General features: G+C 53.0%; 9 protein-coding genes across 9 annotated transcripts; 3 read left to right on the top strand and 6 right to left on the bottom strand.

The window, feature by feature from the left end:
* Nucleotides 1-195: 195 nt before the first annotated feature.
* Nucleotides 196-696, top strand: K489DRAFT_303572 (uncharacterized protein; the record flags this gene model as incomplete). Its single annotated transcript, XM_033600480.1, has 1 exon — nucleotides 196-696. A coding segment is annotated over one exon (501 nt), but the record flags the coding sequence as incomplete, so codon positions are not given.
* Nucleotides 697-1,016: 320 nt separating this feature from the next.
* Nucleotides 1,017-4,044, bottom strand: K489DRAFT_366129 (Cullin-domain-containing protein; the record flags this gene model as incomplete). Its single annotated transcript, XM_033602743.1, has 3 exons — nucleotides 1,017-1,438; nucleotides 1,505-3,855; nucleotides 3,968-4,044. 3 exons carry the CDS (start codon nucleotides 4,042-4,044, stop codon nucleotides 1,017-1,019), a joined length of 2,850 nt encoding a protein of 949 aa, XP_033463939.1.
* A 290-nt stretch (nucleotides 4,045-4,334) lies between these two features.
* Nucleotides 4,335-7,108, bottom strand: K489DRAFT_366128 (YjeF N-terminal domain-like protein; the record flags this gene model as incomplete). Its single annotated transcript, XM_033602742.1, has 2 exons — nucleotides 4,335-6,922; nucleotides 6,994-7,108. 2 exons carry the CDS (start codon nucleotides 7,106-7,108, stop codon nucleotides 4,335-4,337), a joined length of 2,703 nt encoding a protein of 900 aa, XP_033463938.1.
* A 997-nt stretch (nucleotides 7,109-8,105) lies between these two features.
* On the bottom strand, nucleotides 8,106-9,233 carry K489DRAFT_385662 (histone H3 methyltransferase complex and RNA cleavage factor II complex, subunit SWD2; the record flags this gene model as incomplete). Its single annotated transcript, XM_033606151.1, has 1 exon — nucleotides 8,106-9,233. One exon carries the CDS (start codon nucleotides 9,231-9,233, stop codon nucleotides 8,106-8,108), a length of 1,128 nt encoding a protein of 375 aa, XP_033463937.1.
* Nucleotides 9,234-10,070: 837 nt separating this feature from the next.
* On the top strand, nucleotides 10,071-11,109 carry K489DRAFT_405666 (mitochondrial carrier; the record flags this gene model as incomplete). Its single annotated transcript, XM_033607174.1, has 2 exons — nucleotides 10,071-10,292; nucleotides 10,378-11,109. 2 exons carry the CDS (start codon nucleotides 10,071-10,073, stop codon nucleotides 11,107-11,109), a joined length of 954 nt encoding a protein of 317 aa, XP_033463936.1.
* Nucleotides 11,110-11,213: 104 nt separating this feature from the next.
* On the bottom strand, nucleotides 11,214-11,994 carry K489DRAFT_961 (uncharacterized protein). Its single transcript, XM_033609076.1, has one exon. It carries the CDS (start codon nucleotides 11,716-11,718, stop codon nucleotides 11,317-11,319), a length of 402 nt encoding a protein of 133 aa, XP_033463935.1. The 5' UTR covers nucleotides 11,719-11,994; the 3' UTR covers nucleotides 11,214-11,316.
* Nucleotides 11,995-12,230: 236 nt separating this feature from the next.
* On the bottom strand, nucleotides 12,231-13,313 carry K489DRAFT_374983 (uncharacterized protein). Its single transcript, XM_033603582.1, has one exon. It carries the CDS (start codon nucleotides 13,030-13,032, stop codon nucleotides 12,271-12,273), a length of 762 nt encoding a protein of 253 aa, XP_033463934.1. The 5' UTR covers nucleotides 13,033-13,313; the 3' UTR covers nucleotides 12,231-12,270.
* Nucleotides 13,314-13,600: 287 nt separating this feature from the next.
* On the top strand, nucleotides 13,601-14,560 carry K489DRAFT_374982 (uncharacterized protein). Its single transcript, XM_033603581.1, has one exon. It carries the CDS (start codon nucleotides 13,770-13,772, stop codon nucleotides 14,067-14,069), a length of 300 nt encoding a protein of 99 aa, XP_033463933.1. The 5' UTR covers nucleotides 13,601-13,769; the 3' UTR covers nucleotides 14,070-14,560.
* A 912-nt stretch (nucleotides 14,561-15,472) lies between these two features.
* On the bottom strand, nucleotides 15,473-19,951 carry K489DRAFT_405664 (uncharacterized protein; the record flags this gene model as incomplete). The annotated part of the gene is made up of 2 exons (XM_033607173.1): nucleotides 15,473-15,710; nucleotides 18,306-19,951. The coding sequence occupies 2 exons, from the start codon at nucleotides 19,949-19,951 to the stop codon at nucleotides 15,473-15,475; spliced, it is 1,884 nt and encodes a 627-aa protein (XP_033463932.1).
* Between the last annotated feature and the right edge of the window lie 156 nt (nucleotides 19,952-20,107).

Genomic DNA, 20,107 nt, shown 5'->3' with positions numbered 1-20,107 from the left:
CAAGCCATATCTCCTGAGTCTGTCAGTGTGAAGTGAAATACGCTTCATCCACTCCACGCGTCGTTTACAGCATCCCATCGGGATCCATACACGATGGATCGGCAACAGCAACGTCGACAGGAAGCGTCATCCTCCGATCCCTTCAAGACCTACGCTCTGCCCGCTGCAAAGTTCGGTGGTGCATGCGGTGGCCTAGGATTTCTCACGGGCGGTTTCGCCGGCATCGTTCAAGGCGTACCCAACGGCTTCACATATGCCGTCGCGTGTAGCGTACAACCCATGATCCTAGGGACAGCCTTTTCATTCTGCCGCACCACTATCGTCCGAGAATCAACACTCCGAAATGGAGACCTCAATCCGAACGACCTGATCAAAGCCAGTGCCATCGCTGGGGGCGTTTCTGCTGCTCTGGTCGGGCTCGTGACGCGAGGTCGCTCACATGTGATCCCAGGGGGGATCGCGTTCTCAATGTTCGCTGCTGGTGGGCAGTACTTCTACAACGGATGGACGGCGCCGCGGCCCCTCGATGATACGGCCAAGAAGGGGTTTTGGAAACGAATGACGGAGAACAAATGGAGTCCTGTGAAGCTTCTGAACGACGAGGAACATGCCAACCTTCTGCGGGAGAAGCTTTTGAATGTCGAAGTGGAAATTGCCCTCATCGACGACAAGATTGCGGCGTTGAAGGCGCAAGAGTCGAAATCCGAATCATGACCATGATTCATTGCACCTGTACAACACTGGAACAAGACACCAATCTCATTTCGAAGTAATCTTTCAAACAGGAAGAGAATACTTTAAGTGCTCAACCGGAAACGCCTGGAGCGAATAACGGGCGAAACTGGCAATTTGGGCAAAACCTCAGTCCGAACTGCACTACTGTACATTTAGTAAATTTCCACAACACGACATAGACTTCTTTGGGCGTACTTTTTACATGAAGTCATTCTCCCATGACTATGATATCTCCTGAATCGGTTTCAAAATCATACCTCATCAGCGTCGTTAGAAATATATCACGCCACATAAGAGTACATATTGCCGTCCTCGCGCTCCATATAATCCTTCTCGATCAAGCGATCGATGTTCTTCTTGATATCCGCCACACCCAGCACGCCGCGGGAGATGGTCGCCTTGATGACCTCGGCGACCAATTCGGAATGAGAAATGGTCTTGCGGCTCTTCATGATACGGACAATCGCTGCTTGGGTTTCGAAATTGCGATCTTCGGCCACGCGCATGTGGGTCTCTTGGTTCTCCTCCTTGGTTTCTTTCAGTTGGACTTGGTTGATTTTGACGCGGTATTTCGGATGATCGAAGCCGAGATTGATGGAGAAGGTGTCGGTGTTGTTGACATCTTTTCCTTTGGGATGCTTGGTGAGTGGGCGCAGTTTGGCACAGGCGAGGGACTGGAGGGTGCGTTTGACTTCGGCTTCGGCTGTGGGAATGTCAGCAAATGCGCTCTACATCAGAGTACATCGTGTTCGATGGGGGAAACACTTACGCAGCCCGCTCTCGGCGAGAATCTCCAAATATGGCTTCTGCTCATCCTCGCCCATGTCGTTGAAGAGAAGTAAGACAACAGCTTGGAAACTCGACACAACTAGCTCCTTGACGCCCTTGTTGAATTTTGCACGCATTTGACAATGAGCGAGGGCGTGTTTCCAATCCAGCTTACGTCCCGTATGTTTGCTTTTGTAATGTAGTTCATAACCATCAATGGCGCGCTTGACATTAGCTGGAATGACAACTGGAATGTCGGGATACGTTGGCCAGGCGGCAGAAGACAGGATATTGACACTCAAGTCGAGACTCTTGCCCTTTTCATAGTCCATGCGATCTTCTAGGCGCTGCTTGTACGACTGAAGTTCTTCGCGGGCCAGCTCCACGTCCTTGAACATCTGTTCGAGATTCTGTGTGAAGCCACTGCCACATTCCGTCTTCAGTCGTGCAAGCATGCTGCGCTCCGCATCCGCAGACGCGCTTCGTCCCATGAGTAGACGGCGGGCGAGGTCTTTCTTGTAGAATGCTTCGAACACAGCCTTACCCTGCACGAATCGGAACAGGTCGAGAACTTGATCGAGCTGAATGTTGACCTCTGCGTCTTCGTCCACGTCGGGGTCTTCATTGTCTTCTTCTCCAGCCGCAGGAACCTCAGCAGCGGCTGTCGATGCCCGCCGTGCCGTCAATACATCTGGAATCGCCTTGGCGCCACCTCTCAGGAGCTGATCGACGTATTTTGCAATCATCTCGCCCACTTTCGTGTTGTCTGTACCCCAGGTTGCGTCACCTTTCTTTGTCTTGTTCATGAAGGTCGCGAATGCATCCCTCAATGCGTGGCCGAGGCTTTCGTTTCGCTGAAACGCAGTCCGCCATGCCAAATCTAGTCTTCGCTTGAGTGATAGCAAATGGATTATCATGTCGTCTGTATTGCTCGCAAAGACGATGCTGGTTCCTGTGGATTCGACCCATTTCGCAAATGGCGGGCTGAGTTTCTCCCCCAATCTTCGACGTTCAAGCAAATCATACAGTCCGGCTAACTCAGCAATGGCATTGTTATCGAGAAGAGATGCCAGTGCTTCCTCCTTTATTAATGCCTGCTGCTGGCGCTCAATGATGTGGTCTTCAAGCATGATCAGGAGATCACGCTTTGTACTGCTGTCCAGTTCGAACTCCTCACATCGCTCCACCTCTCGTGCGATGAGCTCACCCGCAAGGGTAACGTACTGTGGGACAGTCATTTCAGTAATCGTCCGATCCGACCAAGCGACGATGTAATCCTGCGCCAAACTCAGGAATCGAGGCTCAAATGATGAGGTATATGTCGAGAGTGCATGAAACAGAGCGACCGCTTGTCGGAATAAATCCTTGTCCAGTGCCTGATCTTGACTTCGGGCGGCAGAGACCAAATCACATGCACCGTCGACTATCTTTGCCTTGAGAGTGACGTTTTGAAAGATGATCTCGCGAAAAAGCTGAGAGGCCAACTGATCGATTGTAGGTTTGCTGGAGGAGAGGAGGTATGAGCGTTCGAGAAAGAAGAAGATGGCGCGGATCGTGGTCATCTGCTGAGCCCAGCGAGTCCATTGCTCCAAAACCGCTCGTAGCAACGCAATGTTTTCCGCTCCCGCTTCTTCGAGTAGAGCCGGGCGTACTACGAGCTCCATGTGTGCCCTGCATAGTCGTTCTAGTCGTGTGAATATAGTTGAGGCACCTCCCTGCCGACAAACGTTCTCTACGCCACGATATAAGTCCTCTTTGCTCGCATTGTTGTGCCGCTCCGTGAAAATCAGCCCCAGAGCCACATCTAGTTGGCCCCAAATCTGCTCCAAATATGCCTTGCTGTCCCAGCTCGTATTCGTTTTGAGATTCTTCACCACCAGCTTTTTGGCGCCACCATGGGCAAGTAGACCAGCTCTGCCAGCAGGTCGGACACCATTGTTAAATCTGCGAACAGGGGACGTAGTAGGCGATTCGCTGGTCAAGTCTACGGTATTGTTTGAAGCGGCATTGGCGTTGTGAGATCGCGACGGGAAGCTGTACATGTCTTTCGATGAAAGACACCCTGGTGGCGTGGTAGTCGGGGCGGCCTCGGCGGGTTTGTTACGTTTGTTTATCGTCGAGGAAAGCTCAGAGGATACGTTCGGCTTTTGTTGAGTAGAAAATAGAGCATGAATGGTGCTCTGGTCGGAGGGACTGCGAGATGGCTCTGTCCGACTTTGTCGCTTCCGCTTGCGATCGTTTGGCGATGGACCACTCGAGATTGGCGTCGAGTGCTCGACGGAGATGGATGGAAGCATATGCTTCGCGTCGCGCGTCAGCCGAGTCAAAATTTTAAATGGCGAACAGCAGTGCCTGCGGCGAGTTCAAATGCAGTTGGTGAGAATATGCTTGTTCGATGACTTGCTGAAGCAAGCTCGCAACGATAAGGTTCACGGACCCCGATAGTGACGCTCACAATGCTTACCGAGCCGACTGATGACACCCCGCCACGGGCCGACCGGCTTCAGGGACACGGCAGGACTTCCTACCCTCCTCAAACATGTATCCAAAGTCATTTTCACGGCAGAGATGGAGTGGTGGTAATTGTCAATTTGTTCATGAAGCTCAAAAGGCAGCAAACTTGCGCTGCGTGGCTCGCACATCATATATGCAATGTATTGATTTGACCACAAAGAAAGCATCACATTTGACGTCACCAAGGGAGCACTGGTACTAGTGTAGACGGCCATGCTTGTAAGAGCTTTGGCAATCATGCAATTTAGCTGCCCAAAGGCCTACCAGCATGGGAGTTTCCATCGGTTAATTGATATTGATTGAAGCGATATCAGATATTACCGTACTCTACCGATTCTCGACTCCGCAGTCTCTTCCTCATCGACGCCGTCAGCAACCTCCAGTTCCACAGTCCATGCTGCAGCCCTCCGGCGACCTCCGCCACCCACAAATGCCAACCCCTCCTCCTTTCTGAGGGCAATGTTAATACCCACGTCGGCGAGAGAGACTGGCCATCGCTCTCCTGTGAGAAGCATGGCGCGGAGCAAACCACTCAGCGGGGCACCCAATGCTAAAACTCGAGCAGGACGGATGGCAAGAGGCTCGCCATCAACTACGGTCGTGAGTCCGGAGAGTCCGTCCACGCCAGAGGGTACTGAAATTGAGAGAACAGGTGCTCGGCTGCGATTCGCCCAGTCTATCATGGCACGAACTTCAGTATGTTGAGTCGAAGAAGTGTCAGCAGAAGCGGCCAGCGGGGTATGCTGAGCGCTCTGTAGGATTGATGCGACCGGTGTGCCAGCAAGGAGAGCGTCAATGATGACGGTAGGCGGACCAGGTAGGTGCTTAATATACTCTTCGGCGCGCGCCCAACGACCGCGACGCACTGGAGCGCCAGCTGCGCGCATTTTGCGAAGAATGTTGGTTTGCGTTCGGCGCTGAGGATTGACTGTCTCGGCTGTCGAGTTGACAGTCTCGGCAGCAATGATTTGGAACCCATGTGTTACAAGGTGACGAGCCGCAGCTAGAGCACGTGCGCCGACCGCATGATCTCCTGCCAGGACGACAATGACAGGTGTGGCGGAAGGAGCAGGAGATGAAGCTGGAGGCTGGTTGAGAATGGTGCTGGAGGTCATGCTACCACGAACAGTGCTGGTACGCGATGGCCGGCGGCGATTGTTGTCTTCGGCGAGATGAATGGCAGCTTCGGCGATGCAGCGCGCAGCAGACTCCGTCAAAGCATCAACAGATAAGCCGAAAGTCTCCACCGCGGCGAGTTCGAGAGCGTCGAGCGCGCCTGGCAGTAGTGTGGGGCAGATTCCCATGTCTGGACGGATGACAAAGTGTGGCTCGGGCGACGCTTCAGGTGCTGCAGTTGCCAGATCAGTGATTGAGCGCGAAAGCGGAGGTGTGTTCGACCGGTCTGGCCGGGGTGAGATCGCAGCCATGGAAGATGCATGTCTGCTCCGGCTGACAAGCGAAGAAGATGACCGATTCGAGATGGTGGCGGATAGTGGGAGCAATGCATGGGGGGCGATTCGAGCATCAACATGCTGGCTGTTTTGCCTGCTGGGTTGCTTCTTGTTAAGAACAGATCGTGTGTTGGAGTGCCGAGACGAGGAACGACCATTGGGAAAGTCGAGCTCGGTGTCGGCATCACTCGTACTACCGGCATCGTTTGAAGCTTTGACTGGCAGTTTGGGGCTCAGGACCGGCTCTGTCGGATGCAGGTTCTTGCCACCATATGTGCCCGGACGATGAATGCGATTATGGCTCACCAAACGATCCTCATCGGCAGTGGTATCTCCCTGTCGGATCTCGTCGAAAACTTGCTTCTTGTCGAATTTTTTCAGTTCGCCCTCAAAATCGAAGTCGCCCATGTCCTGAATATCGGTAGTGTCACCTTGCGCGAACTCTTGCTCTTGATCCCGCCTTCGCCGACCCTTTTTAGAGCTTTGTGCGTCCGTAGATGGTTGGGGAGACGGCTGAAGCAGTGGAGTGTTTCGCCAGCCCTTGCCTCTCTTGACGCTGACATTCATATCATTTCCATTCCGTGAGACTTCGGTATTCATTGTTGGCGGTGGATCTGCAACTGCAACCACAGCTGGTTCCCGCCGTTTCGGCTTCTTAGACTTCTTCTTGAGACTCGCGTCTCGCGCAGTGGAGGTGTTTATCGTTTCGGAGGCAAGCTCTGCGGGTTGGGCGGCTGGAGGCTTAGTACTGACTTGCTGGGTCACGATTGGTCGAGGCTTCTGTCCGGCAGCAGCAGCGAGTTTCTGAGTGAGGTTTTGACGTGGCACATTGCTGATGTCGCCGATGAAGGGCGAGCTTGGGCTGGGCAGGTTCTGCGCAGCTCGAGCGAGCATTGACCGAATCGGCGTCTCAAAGTCATTGCGTGCGGTGGTGTTCTGTGCTCTAACAGGCGATGCGCCGAAGCTGAGTATGGCAGGGTCCACGAATGCTGGACGTTGCCGTTGTGGTGTTCCCTCTCCTCCTTTCGTGTCGTGAGATTCGGCGGCGACTGGCAATGGGTGTGCGTGTACGTGAGTCGATTTAGATGGCCGACTAGCGATTGCTGTGGGCGGAAGTTGAGAACTCTGTGACGAGCTCTCTATGGGTGGTCGTTGGGGTGGAGCGGCAATGGGAGGCGGAATCGATGAGGAGGGGGCATCAGTAAAGGGCAATGGTATCGTCGACTGCACTTGTTGCGTGTGCTGTACTTGATGCTGCTGCTGCTGTTGCTGTTGCTGTTGCTGTTGCTGTTGCTGTTGCTGTTGCTGTTGCTGTTGCTGTTGCTGTTGCTGTTGCTGTTGCGCTTGAACGAAGCCGGGCGGTAGACTATTCGGATCGAGCACATTGAGATCTTCAATGACGTTTAACGGGAGGGATAAGTGGTCGCGTGTTGCACCACTTTCCGGGATGAATACTATCAATCGTGCGCACGATAGTCAGTCAATGGTTGCACATTTGTTCGATACTATATCAATGATCACATACCACCTCCTAGAGTAAGATGCGAATCTGGCACAGCTTCGCGGACAACACCGTATACGATCGCGTTTGGCGCGTGGTTGAGCTTGACAGCCACAGGTAAGCCGAGAAAAGTGTCCATGATTGTCAGGTAAGAATGAGTGATTGGCGAATGTGATCAATTTCGTGAGTCTCTAACGGATAAGCGGTACGCGATCGGTGTATTTTTCGTGCAGACTCAAAGAATAATGAACAAAGACTATGGACTTTTCGTTGATGAAAGAAAGTCAATCCCTAGGCGCATCGTCATCACCAAACAGCAGGAACGTAGTAGCAGCTTTTTCCTCGCGTGCTTCACTTGCACATGCCACGCGAAAATATCGTTGTAGCCAAATTCCGAAAGCGCCGCATGCTGCTGCTGCAGCTGCTCCTATCAATTTTGTTACTTAGTACCCCAGCATTTCGCGGCTTCTTATCGATACAGTGCGCATGGCGACGTCCTTGCCAGTCTTCGAATAATTAACCCCAGGGTTGGCATTGACAACCCGAGTTGACAGTTTATGGTTACAGTGCATGTTTGAGCTTGCCTGATAATGAACCGACTGAAACCAAGTTTCTTGAGAAGTCGGCGACGTGTTTCCTTCATGTTGTCGTCCTTTCTGCTGTTGAATATCACTGCCTTCCCCACGGACTTGGTGGATCGCATTGGTCGACTTTGAGATTTGGTAGACGACTTAATTGCAAGACCTGCGACGGAGATCGGGCATGTTGCGTGCGGTGTATTTACCTTTCATAACAGTACCCTCGTGCAGATTAGTGATTACCTAGGTATAGCTTCGACCTCGAGCGAAGTACTACGTCGACGCACAATTGCGACCTGGTATCACACCACGGTAAATTCCCACGAACCTATGGCAATCCAGATCGTCAGATAGAGCGAGATGATCAATCCATCGCACCAGTTGTCCATGACTTCGAGATGAATCATTTCTACCCATTCGCCTAAACGCCAACGCTTGAACGCAGCTCGAAACCCCCATGACCCACAGTTGTACTGCGCGAGAACTCCTTTCCACCAGAAGTGTGGTGTCCTGTCGATGGGCACGAAGCAAATAATAAAACATAAGACTGTTGGCCGGCTAAATCATATCCGGATCTGGAAGCCACATCACAACATCCCGATCCGCGCTTGCTAGTAGATTATGTCGCGGGTTATACGCGACCACCTTCGCATGCCGTGGGCCCGGCAGGTCGGTCATGGGCGCGGTTATGCTTCCTTCTTCACCACCCTTGGTCGTTGCCTGGCCCATAGCATCCCATACCAAAAGTCCAGTTTGCGTACCATTTCCGCCGACCACATAGCGACCGTCTGGTGAGAAGCATGCGGAAGATTGTATATATGTTGGCGTGATGTTACCTGAGCTGCCGTTGCTTCCAGCAGGTGCTGACGGAAGGTCATCACCAGGCGCATAATGTGACGGGTCCGAGCCGTTTGGCCGGTGTGCGTAGTGAAGGAGGTCACCGGAGAAAGCGTCGAGGATGTAGTGACCGGGACCGTTGGTGGCAAGTAAAAGGAATTTGCCGTTGTTGCTGAACTCCATACCGGTCCAACCAGCACCTGGCGTCTGTCCATGCGACTGCTGCAATCGACGTTCGGTTGCGAGAAGGTCCCAAGTCGCAAAGGGCAGCTTATCGTAGTTGCGCATGTCGTAGAGGCTGACCGTCTGCGCGAGCGGGCTCGCAATGGCAATAACACTCGCAGATGGATCAAAGGCCGTGAGCCACGCGGACTCGAAGTTCAACGATCCTTGTGCGTTTGATGATCGACAATCCCAAATCTTGACGGTGTTGTCCAAGCTGGCGCTGAGAAATTTGTCGTCGCTCGGACTCATGCTCAAGCTGGTGACTCGATCGGTGTGGCCGCGGAAGTAGCGGATGAAGCTGTTGTCATGCATTGAGAGATATCGAATGCCATCGTCCACGGTGGTTGAGGCGTAGATGATCGAAGTGCTGTGATGTGTGAAACGAGCCAGTGCACTGCCATATTTCTGTGATTTCAACTCTTTCGCATGAGCACCAGCCCATGTATTGAACAATTGGATCGTAGCATCGGTACGCGACAGGAGCAAGAATTCGCCGCTGTCATCGAAATCTATTGAAGTGTAGCTCGTGCCGGCAGGCGCTTTGAAGAGGCGTGTGGGACGAAATGCGCCAATGACATCCTGAACCTTGGCCACCGGATGTGAAGCCAGGTCGTTTGTGCCCATGGTTTGTGTTCGAATGATCGTCCTCGTCGCGTAACGTCAATGGGAGGATTGACAAAAGGCGCAGGTTTCGCGACGAAAACCAGTGGAAATGCAGCAAAAGTAACGGCAGTGAATGAGCTTGTGCTGCTGCATGTGCGTCGGGTGCTCCGCGGGCATGAGACACGTGCTTATTACACGCGTTGCTGTAAATTTCGTCACCCGAGTGCCAAGGAGAGCAGCAATAAAAAAGCCTGGAGCTCAGGGTCTGTACTTGTGTACAGGGATTCACGTCTCAGCTGTTATTGGCTGTGGCAGCTGCAGACGAAATCCGTACAACGGCCAACAGGTACGGGAACGGCCATGGGAAGCCAATGCGAACCACAGAAAAAACCACCGATAGCATATGCCACTATAAGGACTTGAGTGATCACGTCGTTCCTTTTTGTTCTGCGATAGCGACTTTTGGAATGATTCCATTGCTCACTGAATAGCGAAGGTGTCATTCCCACTACAGAAGAACAAGCTGACCGCACCGTCAGCCATTGGGCTAAGCGCAGACGGCTCCTCCGACCTCTCCTCCGAAATATTCGCAATATCATCTTGACTCGCACCTTTCACATCAGCTCGCCATTCATTTTTCTCTTTCGCCAACATAACCTCTCGCCAGTATCTTGTCGACATATCTGCTCCGCACCACAATATCTTGCATACAAAAAATTGCACATATAAACAGTCATTGAGAAGGTGATTTACCATTGCGATCCAGGGTTCGGCGTCCACCATTCATTGATCAGCGGAGAGCGAAAGCTCCAGATCATTTATTCAACCCCGGACTTCATTTTTCCTCGAAGTGCCAGAATGTCGACGACGGTGGGATCCTTCATTGCTGGTGGCATTGCGGCTTGTGGCGCCGTGTCCGTTACGCACTCTTTCGAGACGGTCAAAATTCGACTTCAATTGCAGGGTGAACTTCAGACGAAGCGCGATGCTCCGCGATTATATCGAGGCGTCCTCCACGGCGTCTCGGTGATTTATTCAAATGAAGGTTTCAAGGGACTTTTACGAGGCCTCAGCTGCGCAGTACGTACCCGACATTCAAGATGAGATCCTAAGAAGTTGGAGATCTCGTACTTCGTCGCGGCTGACATCTGACGCTCATCCGCAGTACATCTACCAAATGACGCTCAATGGCTGTCGACTCGGTTTCTACGATCCCATCCGTACCACCCTCAACAACCTTGTCCTTTCCTCCTCAGCCACTGCGACCTCAGCGCAACGGCAAAGCCTACCGATCAACATCGTCGCCGGTGCTTCCTCCGGTATCCTGGGCGCTTTCCTCGGTAGCCCATTCTTCCTCGTGAAAACCCGCCTACAGTCCTACTCACCCTTTCTACCGGTCGGAACACAGCATCAGTACCGCAACGCCGCCGATGGTCTCTCACAAATCTGGCGCTCAGAAGGAATCCGCGGATTATGGCGCGGTGTGGGACCCGCCATGGTCCGGACAGGTTTCGGCAGCAGCGTGCAACTGCCGACCTACTTCTTCGCCAAACGCATGCTCACCACCCACGCGGGCTTGTCCGACGGCGCACCTTTGCATCTCCTCAGCTCAGCGGCGTCCGGAGTCGTCGTCTGCGTCGTCATGCACCCGCCGGACACGGTCATGAGTCGGATGTACAACCAGACGGGTAACTTGTACGCTAGCGCATGGGATTGTCTGTACCGCACGGTGAAGGCCGAGGGACCGTTGGCGGTATACAAGGGCTTCTTTGCGCATCTGGCACGGATCCTGCCGCATACAGTGTTGACTTTGAGTCTGGCGGAGCAGACGAACAAACTGATGCGCAGGGTCGAGGAGCGGGTTGTGCCGTCGCTGAGGAAGGAGCGTCTGGAGTAGTTGGACGGGATGTCATGGAGGGCGATGAGACGGAAAACAACTGCGGTCAAGACAACCGGTCGACTGGAGCGGAAGACAAGTCTGGGACGGCAGTCGCATCACGCGCAGGATATCAAGAGGGAAAAGTGAATAACGTTCCATGGCTTGGGAACGTTGGGAAGAACACGGAGAGCGAATACCCTAAAAGTTGATCCGTCCATCCATGGATCAAAGGAACATCAATACGTTAAGGAAGGAATATATCCATACAAAATAAAATAGACAAACCGCTCCTTGGAAAAGACTGATGAGGACTTCTCGGCCTGCACGTGGTTTGCTCAGTCTGTGCCTCTTTCTCAGCCCCGGAGCCCATCGGTATGCTGCAAGTGTGCAAATCATACGATCGATGTTCGAGGGTCGCGACATTGTTTCTCCCTGCCTTCGTTGACCCACTGTACAAGTCATATCGGGAGACACAGCGATAGAGACGGACTTCACAGCCCCGATAGCTGTGTTAAGTGAAAAGAGCATGTCGTCGCACGCAGTGTGTAACACCTGATGCCTATCACAGAAAGTGGTACATGTCGCATACCGGATGAGCCTCGCGTAGGATTCTCGATAGGATGTCATTCGTTGTACGGAAACCTTCTCGCTGCGATGGCGGATGTGGGTCGCACATGCTTACCTACCCAGTACTAGACATGTCCGGACATCGCCACATGCTAGTACTGATCTCGAGGCCGTGAGTTTGGAGATTTCATCATGAGACGCGACGAAGACGAACGATGATGAGATGTGGGAAACAACCAATCAGACAGACAGACAGACAGAAAGATGGGCACAAATTTTTGCATTTCTTTGGGATAAAGGATTACAATCTACGACAGACATGATACCGTACAAGTGGAATCGATCCGCCGTACTTTGCCAAGAACAGAGAAAGAAATATCGAGGACGAAACCAATTAATTGGACGAAAAAGATAGAAGATTAATTTTTCCTTTATTTCCCAACTCCTTTTTCTGTAGGAGAAAACGGGACTCTCATTTGTAAGTTTCGAAAATAAAAAAGACTTTGAATCGATCAACCTCGCACTCAACCTTGAATGTTCGAGATTCAGATCGCACTAACACTCGTCGCTCCTCCGTCTCAGTTCTTAGTACATCGATTGGGTATAATTCATCTACAAGAGGAAGGCAAGGGCAGCGAGACCGACGACACCGGCGGCACCGGCGACCTGGGCCTTGGAACCAGCACCCTGGGCGGCAGCGGGAGTGGGGGAAGAGGCGGCAGCGTTGTTGGTGGTGGCGGTGGCGACGATCTGGCCGTTGGAGGTCTTGACGGCGCCGGTGCTGGTGGGGAGGAGGTAGACGCTGGTGCCGGTCACGGGGGCGTTGTAGTAGAGCGAGACGGCGGTCTTGTTGCCGATGGGGTCGGAGAAGGCGGAGGTGGCAGCAGTGTTGGTGCTGGTGGGCTCTGGGATACCGGCGAGGTAGTCGGCGAGACCGACTGTCGGGGTGCTGGAGGCAGCGCAGTAGGCGGAGCTGACGGAGGAGATGTAGGAGGGGGTGACGTCACGGGCGGACTGGTCGCCGTGGCCCTTCTGGCAGGCCAAGCAGCCGTTCACGGCGTTGAAGAACTGCGATGAGCAGATGCAGTCGCGCTGGGTGGAGTTTGACTGGTAGGCGGGGAGGGTGAGCTCGCTGCCGGTGCTGGTGGTGCTGAAGAGCTGGTTGACGAGGTCGAGGCCGGCGGCGGGGCCGAAAGCGCACTGGTATTGGATGGCGAGCATGCCATTGCAAGGCGCGTTGAAGTCGGGCTTGCCATTGGCGAGCGGAAGGCAGACGTCGGTGAGCTCGTCGTAGACGGAGTCACAGCCCCGGATTGGGCATTGAGCGGCAACAGCGGCGGCGCTGGCCATGGTGAGGGCGGTGGAGTACTTCATGTTGTTGATGGTGGATTGATAAAGTCGTGGTTGTAGGAGTAGTTGGAGATATTAAGGATATTTGAGTTGCTCTAGTCACACGAGAGAACGAATGTGTTGTTGGTGAGAGAGGTCGCAAGAGCAATGAGATGGGCGAACGAGCAGGTGTTTATTCATTTTCTGAACTGACGAGTCTCTTTGGCGAAGGAACGAGAGAGGGCCGGACTTGGAGGCGCCCGCCCTGTAGTGTGTGGTTGGCTGCAGTGGTGGTGTGGTGGTAGCGATATGTGTGTGTGTGTGTGTGTGTGTTAGAGCGTGACAAAAAGAATCCGCCTACCCGCCCCGGTGCAGTCCCACGAGCGAGTCGGAAGAAGTCTAACGTGACGGTTACTTAATTTTAGTCATTCTCCAAGACCGGGCGAAGGTAGGTACCGAACGTCTCTCTCATTGCCTCTCTCTCTCCCCATCACGCTCGCTGCATGACCCTCACCTTCGCCCCGAATTCTGGGGTTGGAACCCTTTTGGTCGGATGTGGCATGGATATTTTGAGCGCGAAAATCGCCTCTCGGTCAGGGACATCCACGCACAGAAAATGACATAGATGGGATATAGGCACGTGTGGTACGTACAGTAAAAACGAACTATCACAGAAGAATCTGTAATCCGTTTGCAGCAAGGCGTTTGCCGCCCCGGGGAAAATCAAATAGCGCGCCAAATTGCCTCCCAATCTCACACGCACGTCGCGTCGTCGCCCGGCCATGCCCTGCTCCGGGTCTAGCTTGGAGGAAGGCAGAGAAATGAGCATTTCTTCTGGCAAAGGACGGAAGAGTCATCGTCCGCGAAAACACGCCCTCGTTCCCCTTTCGTACGATGCTGTGACCCGCATCATATCGATCGCGTTCCCCAAGATCCGGAAGCTCGTTGTTGCGCTCCTGTTCTTGGCGCTCAGCCCTCAGCCCGTCATCTTGGCCATTGCCCCTCGAGCCAATGCTCGGCGGTCACCCCGGTCGACGCGGATGGACGGATCTCACGAAACAACAGAGCCTGTCGGATGGTAGAGGGCTATTGCGAACCGCAAAGATCACCTTCTTTGAAGAACAAAAATAAATTCGAGAAGAAAGGCGCATGGTAGGAGACAGGTTCGGGATCATACGACGTGCAGGCATGTAAGGTGATGCAAGTGTTCGTCTTCCGGGTACCTATTGACCACCGTTGGCACGGCTTTGTCACATCGGTCCAGTGACTACAGAGGAATGATGCGGTGTCTAGAGTTGCGGCAAATCATGTCCTGTGTGTAGGACGACGAGATCATTCATTGTTCATCATTCTCTTCCTGACCTTGGCAGGCGCGTATTCTCGTGAAGCTCCATCTGGCACAAAGGCGTATTTTCGTCGTTGCGCAAAATGATGTAGAAGTTAATTTCTCGACTTCGTCGATCGAGTCTACATATTCCACACGGCTCATCGAATACTGTTCGTTGCGCACACGTGCATGCAAGCAAACGTTTGCAAGGCAGCGGCTAAATGGAAGTCATGAGGAAATTAGCATTCCGAGAACGAAGCAGTTCAGTCAACCCCTGCCGCTTTCGCCTTGAGCTAGCTCCTTTTAAAGGGTGCTCTAGACAGTCCATGCATTCCCGGTCGAACTCATTGAGGTCATGTAGCCTTGCAGCCTCGAAGCCTAAATTCTCTCTTTGTGTCAACTGCAGTGTTACACTGTCGCTAGGGAAGAACCTCATCTGCTTCTGCACTTGTTAAGATTGGTCTAGATAGTCTGGAACCTTATTCGACTTCTCAGCGGCCGAACAAAGGCAGGACGCGATGATGGATATGACGCTGCTGATGAACACATGTCTTCGGACGTTGGTGCAGGGCCTACGCGCTCGCCGAGATCAACGGCAAGACCAGACGAGACATCCCAAGACATGACCATCTGCATGATACTATTCAGAAGCAGCCAAGCGCTCCAAATGTTAGGGAACTGCGTGTGCCGTGCGCTTGTCGTCATCGCTCTTTGCGACAGCCGTGGAGCCCGAAGGAGAGAGAAAGAAACATGACTTTATTAGTCGTCCAAAAGCCTAGATTCAGAGCTTGGATGGGTTGCCGCAATGGAGCATCATGCCATTGCAGTCATCATCCTGACAGGAGTCCCTCTAGCACCACACGCTCCTCGGCAGATCGCGTTTCCGACCGATCTGGTAAGCTCGGAAGCATGCGACTCCCCTCGACGACACACAGCGCGGTAGTAGCTTTGCTGCGCAAAATCACGTCGAAGTGGCACGATATGGCTGGACCTCAACGGAAACAAGCGTCCGTTCAATCTACTGTATAGTCGAATGTGTACTCATCCACGTCTCTATCGTACGTTTGTGACCTCCTGAGAGGCTGATGAAGGCCGCTTGGTGGCGATTACCATGGACGTGAACCTGAGAGAAGCCGGAAGATCGACCATCCGTCACCATCAACACCCCATCAACGGAATGTCGCGTTGTCGGCGCTCAGCGGATCTCTGCGCTTGTGGCTCCTTGAGCGAGTTTTCTGTGATTGCGACACCGTTTACAGCACGATGATGCGATTTTCGTCTCGCCTCGCATTGCTGCTGAGGCATGTTCATGCGGACGATGATGCTTCCGGCTTCCATCCCTCGCGCGCGCAGCACTGCAGCTTTGAATATGTAGTAGCTGCTGGCTTCTCGCGAACTGTAATTGTGATCAGTTTGGTAGTGCGGTCGAGATGGTTCATCGACACTGCATGTCCCTTGCGGCACTGCCCTGCCGCGGCAGACGTCTATCCGGTCAGAGCAAGAAATACCCTCCACATGTTTGGAGCATTATGGACCCGTTGATAATTGTCAGGACAGTCACTTCAGATCGCACCGTCGCACAGCAGATCTCGAATAAATAATCCACGACCTACGCGTGTGATCGGTGATGCTGACGAAGAGGGAGGAAATGACGCTTCTCTGTACCGCGATTGATATACCAAAGCCGTTTCCAGCAGCCGTTGGCGGTCCAGAAGCTAAGGCACATTTGAACATCTGCTAAAGTATTTGAGTGAGAAATAGTGTCGAAGCAGCTCCATACTTTGGAATTCGGCTCTTCGATGTTGCTCGTCTCATTACGGCTACGCGCATGTTCCCTTCACGTGGCATTCTCCTGTGGTCATTTTAACGGTTTCGTCAGCTTCTGCCGAACTGTCAAGCCATCTCCAATCTTCGACAGAGCATGAACTTGTATTCCCAGGCCCGAACCCACGGTCTACTGCATTGACGATTCGTTGGTACCATGGCCGTTTTATGTTCGTTGTCGTTGCTGAACCTGAAGAATCATCACCGCAATGACGACGCGAGCACAAATGGCCGTGAAACGTCTGTCCATCCCCACGCTATATTTTCAAGCTCGACGCGAACCACAGAAGACGAGCCACCTAAGAAAGGATAATCACAAGGTCGTAAACACACAAAGTCACCGCCTGGGCATACTCGAGTGTCCAGACTAATCGCTCTTTCTGCGTGATCATCTCTATTTGCATGTCGTTGGAGGTAAGAAGTGAGTATAAAGGCATCTTGAGACAGGACCGAGGAGGCATCTTGAAGGCACATATCGCCCATAGCGCCGTCACGGATTATTTCGGAAGTCATTGATGTCTTCCAACGTTTTGATGCCTTGCAGGGTACAACCCTAATGTTCTCATCGATCCATATCCTCGCAGTTCATCGATGAATGGAACTACGATGAGGTTCTCTGATGACACAAGCCCAAATGGTATCGCTCGTTTCAAGACTGTCCACCGTGGCACATCTCTCCCTTCGCGATTCGATTTAGTGAAGGAAGCCGAAGCAAATATTTAGTTGCATTGCCATCTTCGGCCTGAATTCTCACAAGCCGTTTTCAACGATTCGCATCGACTCGCATGCTTCATGTCAAGCGCTCAAGTATCCGCGGCCGACCCTCTCGACGGGTGACATGACGATTGTCAATAGCCGTATATACCTTGGAATCATCGATGTTGCCTAGAATACTGCTGGTCTCAATAGAAAAAGTCTTGTGATCATTGAGAAGGGCTGGATTTCTGGCCGCCTCAACACTTCCAAGATTCTCATTCAATCCCACTTATCTAATGTTACACGTCTATCCTCTTCCACTTTGAGGCTGTTCGGCCAAAACCTTCCATATCTGTTTATTGTCCGAGAAAGTCGAACCGAATTGCGGGATGAGACACCCAGATGGAATCGTCCTAGCCACTGAACTCATCATCATCCCCGACTGATAAGATCACCTTGGTCCAAATCGACGCATAAACCCTAGTGCACTCAGCATCATCTCGTACTACACCCAGAGATTTGGTGAGAAACAATGCGAGTTCGGTTGGGATTCCTCTTATCGCCCAGCATGCATGAAAGCAGACATCTGGTGGTACACCAAAGGGTGAAATTTCCATGGTAATAGTGATTCATTCTCACTGCATCACTTTGCTCAACGCTTTCGGAAAGCCTCGTCAGCGATCCCTAGGTTTGTGTGCCCCTCGACCGCCCGATCCATCTCCTCTCATCACTCTACACTCGAAAAGGACCACTGCATCTCGTTTACAACTGTTTGACATTCGTCGATACCCTCACTTCACGGCATCACTCAGATAGTGAACCAGCGGGAGAGGTCTACGATTCCAGTCTCGAAGAAGAGCAATACAGCAATGCAGCATTACACCATCATCAACAAACCTGAAGTAAAAGACCCAACCAAGCAAGATCAAGAAAGTGCAAATCATTTTCCAAACATATGCCATAGATTCATACACGCTTTTTGCTCCCAGCGAACGGCAACAGTCAGCGCCCTCAATGCAATACATGAACTCCCGAGATGCCGCTCCAAAAACCAATCCGGTTGCGCAGAATACAATGCCAATTAAGGCGCCAAAGAGAATTCCCCAAATTATTGTTGTGCTTTTTTTCTTCTCTCCCTCAGGTTCTCTACTCTTATGAGGACCCTCGGATGTATGCTGAGATTTGTCTTCGCTGATAACAGAAGCTGGCCGAGGCGTGCGTTGGATCCAGGTGATCGGGTCCAGAGGGAAGATATCACAAAGACGTTGTGTCGCTCAAAATTGGCAAACCATATGCATGGAAGATGCGAGAAAAAGTGGTGAGTGCCAAAAAGAATCGAAAGAGGTTTTGTACAAAGACCCAGCTCAGGGCCAGCAAACGCCCAACGAACTTGCATCTCGAATGAGGATAGCCTTGGATCGGCTCTCAGCTCATGCCGGTCCTCTGAAATCGATCGAGCAGACCGTCGAACAGGGCGGCATCCTCTTCAGCCTCGGCATGATTGACTGCGGGCCCGTTCGTCCCGTTCGATTGCACCCGAACCAGCAGCGGGCTACGCAGGGGACTAAAGGATTCTCTAGCACCTTCGCCGCCGGCTCCAGCGCTCCCGCATTTGGACCCGTAGAGATGTTGGCTCAGCTCGTCGATGCTCCCCTGGAACCAGCCGTCGGGGGTCATGCGAGGCGAAGAAGACGACAGGGAATAGTAACCTCGCCAGTCGAAATCGTTGTCGTCAAAATCATCGAAGTCGCTGTCGTCATCGTCATCATCGTCGTCCTCCTCCGAGGTGGAGAATCTCCGCCGCTGGCCGCCGCGCTCGTCGTCTCGGGCTGCCGAACCGAACTGGTATTGATTGATCTCCTCGAATTGCGAAAAACCGGAGTCGGTGTCTTCCGAGGAGCTGGTGGTGTCGAAGTGGTAAGGTACATGTGCGTTCGAGTCTTTGCCAACGAGGGTGTAATCTAGGGCGTCGCTATCGTCATCTTCTGAGAGGCCGGAATCGTCGCGCGTTAATCGTTCCGCGCGTTGGAGTGCGAGCTCTCGCATTACGGCAGAGTGCTCATCGCGAAGCTGTTGTCGGAGGGACGCGTTTCTCGCCCGATCGATCTGAAGCTCAAGCGAAGTGACCTTGGCAAGGAGTTGCTCGAGTTCCTCGTCGCTGTGTCGGCGGCGAGCATCAGGTGAGTTCGAAGATCGGGAGGGTGTCGCCGAGGGAAAGTCGGCAGCGAGGACATCCTCGAACGTTGCACGGAACTCGCGCGCCCGCTCGCTGTTGGGGATGGCAAAAATGACCTCCTGGATGCCCTCCCACTGTTCCGCATTGGCACGGCGCTGTCGAGCACCACCAACCAGGACTTTCCTCCAAAGCTTCGCGACTTCGCGGACGGGATGCCGCAAAGGGCCACAACCCCAGTCTCCGAGAATGAGCTGTTGGACGCCCTTGCTCTGTGCGATGCGCAGGATGGCCTTCATCTTCGAGGCCATGATGTCGCGATCCTCGTCGCAGTAACTCACGCCGCAGGAACAACCTTCCTCACCCTCGCCGCTGCGGTCCACCGGATGGCGTGCGACACCGGCGGTGATGACATCGACGAAGAAGCGGTCCCGCCGTGCCAGCTCGACGCCGTCGGTGCCCCGGAAGACGAGAACATCTGGTGTGTAGATGCCACCAAGCTCCGGCAGCGGGTAAAACTTGTCCCAGAGGGACGCGTAGAGAGTCGTTCGGGTGCAGAGGAATTCTTCTTGGCCATTGGCACCGGACATGAAGCCGCCGCCGGGTCGTGTCAGCGATCCCATGCTGTGGACTGCAACCTTAGCGGTCTTGCCGTTGGATGATAGCGCTGATGATCGACGTCGACCATCGCCGACTTGCTTTGTCGAGCATCGAGCCGCAGCCTGAAGCGCATCGGTAGGCTGTACGCGGATGACGAGGTCATCCCTAGGTGAGTCTGTGCTGTTATGTGAGAGTTTTTGGCTGCTGGCCGAGGGATCGCTAATGAGCTCTGTCTTGGAGATGCCCTGTTCAGCTCGTGGTATCGCTCGGAATAATTCGGGAATGTCTCTGTGAAGTGTTCGTGAGGCCCTCTGCTCGCGCTCGTGGCGCTTCAAGGGCTCCATTGTGAGAGATGGAATGTGAGATGGCCTCTGCCGTGAGTTGTCGTCCTGGATGGAAATTGGAAGGATGTTTCACGCAGACGGTACAGTGCTTCCAAACGTGACGATGTAGAAATGTTCTGTCAGATGCGTGGAGGCGAGTTTGAAACAGAAAATCTA

Source organism: Dissoconium aciculare (genome assembly GCF_010015565.1).
Source record: "Dissoconium aciculare CBS 342.82 unplaced genomic scaffold K489scaffold_1, whole genome shotgun sequence".
Classification (NCBI taxonomy): domain Eukaryota; kingdom Fungi; phylum Ascomycota; class Dothideomycetes; order Mycosphaerellales; family Dissoconiaceae; genus Dissoconium; species Dissoconium aciculare.
Note: the sequence above shows the minus strand (reverse complement) of the source record. Positions and strands in the feature narration are given on the sequence as shown.

Excerpts from the sequence above, each read along its gene's own strand:
- K489DRAFT_374982 (XM_033603581.1), top strand. The coding sequence starts at position 13,770 with ATGCCCTGCTCCGGGTCTAGCTTGGAGGAAGGCAGAGAAATGAGCATT.
- K489DRAFT_374983 (XM_033603582.1), bottom strand. The coding sequence starts at position 13,032 with ATGAAGTACTCCACCGCCCTCACCATGGCCAGCGCCGCCGCTGTTGCC.
- K489DRAFT_961 (XM_033609076.1), bottom strand. The coding sequence starts at position 11,718 with ATGACATCCTATCGAGAATCCTACGCGAGGCTCATCCGGTATGCGACA.